The sequence below is a fragment of the Pinus tabuliformis genome, chromosome 4_1 (genome assembly GCF_031772625.1).
Source record: "Pinus tabuliformis cultivar Carrire ecotype Pingquan chromosome 4_1, CPIR1, whole genome shotgun sequence".
Classification (NCBI taxonomy): domain Eukaryota; kingdom Viridiplantae; phylum Streptophyta; class Pinopsida; order Pinales; family Pinaceae; genus Pinus; species Pinus tabuliformis.
Window position 1 is genome coordinate 570,143,358 of NC_142303.1, and position 8,572 is coordinate 570,151,929.

General features: G+C 33.8%; 1 protein-coding gene across 1 annotated transcript; it reads right to left on the reverse strand.

The window, feature by feature from the left end:
* Nucleotides 1-1,213: 1,213 nt before the first annotated feature.
* LOC149177178 (heavy metal-associated isoprenylated plant protein 39-like) lies at nt 1,214-2,546 on the reverse strand. Its single transcript, XM_089423323.1, has 3 exons — nt 2,321-2,546; nt 1,933-2,008; nt 1,214-1,814 (listed from the first exon to the last, which is right to left on the reverse strand). The coding sequence occupies exons 1-3, from the start codon at nt 2,327-2,329 to the stop codon at nt 1,528-1,530; spliced, it is 372 nt and encodes a 123-aa protein (XP_089279449.1). The 5' UTR covers nt 2,330-2,546; the 3' UTR covers nt 1,214-1,527.
* Between the last annotated feature and the right edge of the window lie 6,026 nt (nt 2,547-8,572).

The following is an 8,572-nucleotide window of genomic DNA, read 5'->3' on the forward strand; positions in this document are numbered from 1 at the left end:
GGCTGTTAAAAACTATCGGTGGTACCCGGTTTCCCTTAAGGGCGGGTAATGACCTGCCTCTGTTTGTATATTTTCCATATTTGGAGTAATAGAATTTCGCCTTAGTTTACAAAAAAAAAATGTTGTTTTTTCTATTATGTGTCTTTGTTGCATTAAGACATTCCTTGATGTGGTGTTTTGTCGAGGCACTCCTTATGTGAAGTCATTAGTTCAATTCCCACCCCAATTAAGATTATATATTAGACATAAAAATGTAATCCTACCAAACTTATAAAAAACAAAAATTTATATAATTAAAATTTTATTTCTTAATAAAAATTATAATTAAAAAAAATTATATTAAATTTAAAAAAAAAATATTATAAAAAATTTGAATTTAATCATTATTTAAATTTAGAGTAGTTTTTACCGTCAAAATTAATAAGAAACTAACTAGAGAAGTCAAGCTACATTAAAAGACCGTATTTATTTTCATATATAGAATTATAACCAGATGTTATTAGAAAATACATAGTTTTACACGATAAAGTACATGGTTTTATAAACGTAGATGAGGCTCTCCCTAGAAAAGAGAGATTGGTTTTCCTGTGATTATTGTCAGCGAGAAAGACCGTATTTATTTTCATATATAGACTTATAACCAGATGTTATTAGAAAATACATAGTTTCTCACGAGAAAGTACATGGTTTTATAAACGTAGTTCAGGCTCTCCTCAGAAGAGAGAGATTGGTTTTCCTATGATTATTGTTAGAGAGATTGGTTTTCCTTATGACTATTGTTAGAGTAAAATTCTTTGTGGAATCTAGATTAAAATTTAGAAGGGTTTCCATCGCTCTGCGATCCCTATTTTTATTATTTGAATAATAACTAGCTTTTCTTAAATATAAAGAAATAAATTAACTGGATGATAATTCACTTTTCTTAAATATAAATATAAAGAAATAAATTAACCTTTTCAAATTCAGAAGCATGTTTAACTAAACAATATGTTTACTACAAATCATTTTAAATGATATTTAACTAAACAACATATTTACTAAACATCATTTTAAATGATATAAATAGAAATTATATAACTAGGCAATATGTTTATCAAAAATCTAGAAATTATATAACAAATAAAAATAATAACAAGGATAATAGATTTTAAGAAAATAATAAATATCAATCTTGAAACATAAACTTAAATCCATGTGAGAGTGTCGTATCATGCTCAGGAGAGATACATTTCTAAAAAATAAAATCACTTCATGCATGACCACATGGACGAGATCAAGGCACATCTAGGTCTACGTTTCACCACAAACGAACAAAAAGTTTCTTGGTGGCATGCTTATCAGAATTCCAATTTAAAAAACGGTCAGAGGAAGTATTGATATCCAGTATATAACTTTTAAAAGATCAAACTCAGAGGTTCCCCAAGAATATCTTGGAGATCTGGCGATCACGATTTATATTAGACATAAGATTGAACTTCTAGTTGTGATTATTATTATAATAAGATCATCCCACCATTGGGATACTCGTTATAAAAGCATCCAACCATTGGGAAACTCATATCTCGCAAACATGTAGGATGGGTATCCGTAACCACTGGGATACGCATTATATACAACTGGAGGAACCTCCTCCGCCGTATCCTCCTCGGCGTCCTTCTTCTTCTCTTCATCCTTTTTCTCCTCTTCAACAGGACCCATGCTTAGGAGCTGTGCTCGGCAGCCCACTTTCCTTAACTTTTTTGTGAGATACACTGGATCTGCATCTCCCAACGCAGTTAGGGTTCCCTCCTCCATGTTCGCTTCAACAGAGTCCACTGAAACATAGCAGGTGCAGAATTAGGAAACCTGTACAAATCAACAAACAGATACGAAATGGAAGTAAATTCTTTGATTGCATGTAACGCCATAGATAGAGGTAGTGAAGATTCGAACCTCCTGCTCCGGCCACAGCCTTCATAGCCCTTATCTTCATTTTCTCATCCTCCATGGACGATTTAAACACCATTTTCTGGACATCAAAATCACGGTTAATGTTTTAATGGCCTTTTTTGTTAGGTAACGTACTGAAGGAACATTTAAATTATCAAAATTACTTGTTTGACTAGGGCACACCAACACTTAATATGGCTTAATTTTTACTTATATAAACTCGTGATCTTTCCATCATAAAATATCTGAAGAAAAAACCCTATCCTAGCCTATTTTACTCCCCTTGAGCCCACTACTGCCTAACACTGGTTAATGGTGTCTATACAGAAAATCTTCAATCAATCACAAAAATAACGGTAACACACATTAATAATATGGGCAACGTGCATACCTTCGACATTTTGATAGCCGTTTGCAGAAATAAAAACGTTTACTATCTCAACGTCCAGGCAGATCAAATGGAAGAATGGTTGTGATGAGCACGGAATTGGTTGCGTGAAGAAGATTAATAGTTGCAGGGCGAGCAAAGTCAGCTTCTTGTAGAAATCAGTCACTTCAGGAAGGTTCTGCGTTCATGTGGGAAGGAGCAGTATTGACTAGATGCTGGTTTCAATCAAATCTGTGGAGCCAAGAAAGATACCGATCGGATGGACGAGGGTCCTCTGGCTTAGGTGTCTTCGTGGAGTCAATATAGACACGGTTGCGCAGTTTCTGAAAACGACTTTTGTTATGTTTTTTAGTTCGTAAACATTGAATCATGAAACAAATTGAAGATATTATTAGATTTCCTTAATATACCTTTACACTGTTACAAATAAAATAGTTCACTTCTTACACTGTTACCTTTACACTGTTACAAATAAAATAGTTCACTTCTTTTATTTTAAACATTTTGAAAAACATATTATATACATATATAAACACATGTGGTCAAACAATTCAGAAAGACTTTTGGTTATAATTTTGCATTATTACTAATAAAAAGTTGAACTTTTAATTATTATTTCATAATTTAATGAAAATTGAAATATTGATACTCTTCCTAATATTTTGGGTCCTAATATTTCGCGTGCAATTAGCAATAAAAACAAACGCCGAAATGCATTGACCGAGTGGCCCCCCACAAAGAAAAACGTGTAATGGTGTATAACATTAATTAAAAAATCGCGTGTAACATACCCCAATTAAAAAATTTCCTATCTAAGTTAATTCACCACTAGTTAAAAGAGTTGATCTAATGACCTCAGAACAAAATGGTTAAATTTAGACTTTTAAAGGATTTACCTTGTAACAACGTATATGTTTCTTTTCTTTAACACGGTTCTTGCTGCATTATGGTTTCATCGTTTGACGAGTTATGGTGACTTCGTACGCATCTCTTATGCAATGTTGCACTACGCGTTAAGTACATATAAGCTTTCTCTATAACAAAAATTATGGGGTTTACAACAAGGTTTGAATCCTTATCCCACCGTAATATCTGTATGGTTGTGGAAATGTATTATGAAAATCCATTGAGTAAGACACCGTGTTTCAATCTTCTAGATGCATACAGCTGTATGCCATCATCGCTAGCGGTTGGTATTCACTCCACCTTGGTGTTTGTGAGAGCCCTAGGATCAACGTCAAAGGATTGTCTTTCGGAATCAATGGCAAATCTGAGGATTTGTAGTTACCAAAGTAACTACCTTTCCTTCCTCGACTGCTGGGGTTCAGTTTTCTCTCTTGCTCAATTCCGGCCTCTAGAATTTTGGTGTTTGGAATCGATTTGCAAGTAGTCCCACCTGTGTTTTTGGTCAGCAAGGATTAGCTATGCAACATGAGGATTGGTCACTGAGGTTAACTGAGGGAAAAACTCCAACATGTACTTTTCCTTCAGAGTAAGGACTCACTATTCCTTTTTATGATTCTTCAATGGCTTAAGCCTTTACATAGTTTTATCTCCTTTAGTTTAATGCATCTAGGGTTTTTTTTGCAAGCTACCACTCTTCCTCTGCGCATGGAGTGGTTGCTCAACACTATTGCTTGAAAGTCCTCCTTATGGAGGACCGAAAGCTCTCCCAAACCATTTTGTTGTAGTTGCCTACTTATGATCAGTAAGTTTAAGGTTTTAATGTCATCGAACCATCCTCTTAGGTAGTAAATTTGACTTCTTTTATTCGTTTTAGAAATTTTCATATTTGCAGCCTTCTAGTAATAAGTTGAGGTTATCTTCACAATTGCATACAGGTTGGACTTAACTCCTAACTTATTCTTGATCTCTTTCTTTTATATTAATTTCAAGAGTATATGCTATTTTTAATGTGTTTGATAGGTTCAGATTCTCCAAACCCTTGCAAATAAGGATGAGCTATGAATGCCATTTCAACTTATGCAAGGGTTTCCAAGGTTTAATCATCATTCCATGCTTGATTTTATTTCAGTTTCCAATGAGTGTGAGACCCAACCGTTAGCTTTTTATTTTTGGAAAAAGAAGGTCGTCCCAACTTCTGAAATCTCTCACTGAGAGAATTTGGTTCCAGTACTAGCTATCGTCCATGTAACTTGAACATTGGAAAAACAGTTTTATAGTTCTTTATTATAATTATGTTTTCAAGGTTTACAACCTCTGAGTATTGGAACTAGTGTATATTACATTTTTCTATGGTATTTAAGAGTTTATGGCCTCCAACCCTATTATAATTTGATATATGGTTCGTTTTCTGAACGGTTTAAAAGGATTCATGTTTTTATCGATAGGTGTTTGTTGATTCTATGTTGGAATATTTAATAGTGCATCTCAACTTATTTATCTTTGGTTACCCTTGAAGGGTTTAATCTCTTTGTTTATAATAGGTGTTTATTGATTGTATGTTGGAATATTTAATAGTGTATCTCAACTTATTTATCTTTGGTTACCCTTGAAGGGTTTAATCTCTTTGTATATAATGTATTTATGTCTCCACTGTAATTATTCTCTATTATCATTATGTCTCAATTTTCTTTCTGTATATTTAGAAGATTTTATCAAAGCATTAATAGCATAAATAATGAAAATGTAAGTTTTCGCAACAATCATTGTTTCTCTTTGTTTTTCAATACACATAGACTAGCAAGATTATTACTATTGTTATAAAGCTGGAAATATGATGGGATCTAACTCTTGGACCTATCATTTCTTTTCCACTTTCAATCTTAGGGATTCAAGATTATTCCTAACATACAGACCGATGTTTGTTCTCACATGGAACTAAATTAATCCAATAGCATATTATAGCCTTTATATAGTAATAGACTTTAAGTTCCATGAACGAAAAACATTATAGAGAAAAATGAAAATTTAATATATCCAGGAAAGAAAAAATTTCCATTCCCAATACAAGCTTCACTTATTTGCCTCAAGGCTCTGTGTTTACCACGAAAATCATAGGGGAAGAAAGATTGGTCCACCCAACCAATTAGTATAGGTAGTCTTTACTAGAATGCCCCCCTCCACCCGTCCCCGCCCCCTCGAGCCACTCTCACTTCCATATCAGTTTTCTTGACATGGACCACTCCAGGTCCACCTAGGGCTTATCTGACCACATCGGGTCTTGCCTAGGTTTCACAAACCTCACAGATCTAACTTGGAATTCCACTTGAAAATTAGCTCAAGGACTCCTTTCCTAGAAGTGTCTTGCCTCCCTGAATAACGTCTTGTTTGGGGTATCAAACATTCAATTTCCTCTCTTCGGCCTCCTCCAACCAAACTCCAAGTCACTAGGTTTCCTTAGGATTTTTTACCTCACACCCTCTTGGCTCCCTTTTCCCTAACTAACATATTTTATCTCTAGGGAGAGAAATCTAAGTAGGCAACCATTTATGTCCATAATTGTCTTTTAACTATCCTGATTTCGAAACCTGTTTGAGCATATTTTCCAATTGCAATTTTCATGGTTGACTAGATGTAATATTTTATTAATGTAAAATTAGAAAATAAACATTTATGTTCATCACTTATTTATACCAAGGCTTTAGCATGGACCCACAGTCTGCTAAATAATTTTTACTAAAGTAAATAGAGTATTTACTATTTACTAAGGGTATTACATTTTCCCATCCTCGAGTGAAACACCGTCCTTGACATTTTCCTGGCCCTTTAAACACGCTGGAATATGCCTCACACATAAAATTCTCATCCTCCCAGGTAGCCTCTACTCTTTAAACTCGATAATTGCTCACTTCCATAGCATAATTTCTCTCGGATCGAGAATGCGCAAAGGCTCAACCAGGAATACTCCATATAGTTCGATCTTATCCACAATCAATATGGTTGTCAGTAGTTTCCATCAATCATTATTTAAGAAACATATATTTAATCATATCAAAATTTATTACATGCACCACTAGTTATTATTTATGTTCCCAACAAGGGTCATCAGCGTGCATCACAACCCAACAAAGGTTAGCAACCTGCACTCAATAGGAGTTAGCAACATCATTCCAAGCTCATCAATAATAGAAATATATCATTTCTACTTACTCAATGGCTATGCCAATCGAAAATGACCCAATTATGTGGTTCCACTGTAAATTTCAGATCATGGAAGTACAAATTTTATTTTCACTATTTATATAGTGGTAATAAGATTTCATAAATTATTTATATTTCTTGGCTTTTATTTTAAATTGCAACTAGTGTATTGTCCTATTGGGTAGCATTACCATGTTTTTATCTTAATATCAAATGTTACATGTGCAGTAGTCATGTATGAGTAAAGTTTAAAATAACCTTTTCATGCCATGTTTAAGGTGACTATATTGTTGTCTACTTTTTCCAAGTAAACTTAGTTATGCCCATCTTAGGCTACTTCGCTATTTTCTTTTAGCACAAAAGCAAGAGTCCACTTTGCAAAATTCCTTCAATTTTGGCCCTTTGTCATCCTGCATTGTAGATTGTTGATGAAAGGTATACACAAATTTTCTTATGTGTACATATATGGGATTTCTCCATTTTGTGCTTGTATGTGTATTGACTCTCTCACACTCTCTATGTTAATTTAGTATAGTTATTTTCTTATATATCAGTTCACAGCATGTTATCCACTTCATTCAATATAAGGTGATTTTAATACATTTGACCTACAAGATCCAGTGGAATTGTTAATAAACAATAATTTTATCCCAACATGAGAATAACTAATTATCTTACTATACCACTCACCCAATAATCATACTTGTTATCACTATCTCCCTCTCTCTTTTTATTTTAAGGCATATTTCCTTACCTTGCCCCCATGATGTCTTACCACCAACGACTTGTCCTTTAGGCATAATCAATTTTCATAATATAAAATATGTCGTAGCACAACTTTACCAAGGTTTGAGGACAATTACTATTATCATTGTCCCTTGCTTGAGTGGACCAAACATGTCCACGTTAATTATCTATCGATTGTTTCATTCAAAAGCATATATCAAGGTTTTATAATTTAGTTGACTAGAATATTTTATTCTTTTCTTTCTAATCTTTCTCAATAGACCATCAAGGCCAAAAGCACAAGGCAATATTAAAAGAAATCGTTATAAAATTTCAAGGGCACAAACTAAAGTAGTATGAGCATGCTTAAAATCAACAAAATACAAACAAGAAAATTACATCACCAAATCTTACAACCATATCTCTCTGACATGCCTCACATATGAGCTTCTCACAACTCTCTTCTTTGGGTTTGCTTCCGTCTTTATTCTGTAAATTATTGGTTAAGGTGTTTGGAGGTTACATGTGCCACCGTTTTTGTTTTAGGTGTATCAACTATGGGGTTCTTCACCTTTTCATTTTCATGCCTATTAGCTACCTCATCACATCTTCTTATTGTGGTTACCTTGACATAGTGATTTTTTTAGCATATTTTAATTCTAAACAACTGTTTGTCAAAACTTCATTTATGTCTATAAAATTCAAAATGAATTTCTTAGAGGTACTTATCTGGGGTATCATTAACTGGTAGCATGCTGCACTTTCCATGTTGGCACATCGCATGACAACAACCATAGGTTATGCTTGTGCCAATATGCTACAAACATTCTCTTTATCACAGCTTCAATTTTTCTTAAGATTATATGCCACATTTTCTTTGGTTACCTTACTCAGCAATGTGTTGGTTTCTTATCACATTTTACCTATAGCACTATCCATCCTTCAATTCACGTTAAGACAACAGAAACCATGGAGTATTTAAAATACACATTCATTTTCGTGTGTACCTAACATACATATATATACATATTTTCCTATGTTTTCCTTTTTCAACTTAAGATATTTTCCAAAAAACATTAGCCTAACAAAGACCAGGTTAAGAGTCTCCCCCTCATAGTTTACGGTTGTATCATTTGGCCTTATATATATATATATATATATATTTTCACTTGGAAAAAAATCTTAATTCCCATTAATTTTGAAAATTACATTTTGTAGATGCCGAAGCATTGCAGAGACAAGGCTATGTAGCCTGACAAAAATGATTGACACTAGTGTATGTAACAGCTAAAAACTAAAATAAAAACCATGCCTGGGACATGGATATGCCAGATAGAGGGGGGGTTAAGTTTTCCTCCCATTTTTCTTCTCGACCTTGCACCATTGATCCAGGTGGATATTGGTGGCCACCTGCCAAGTCCACCT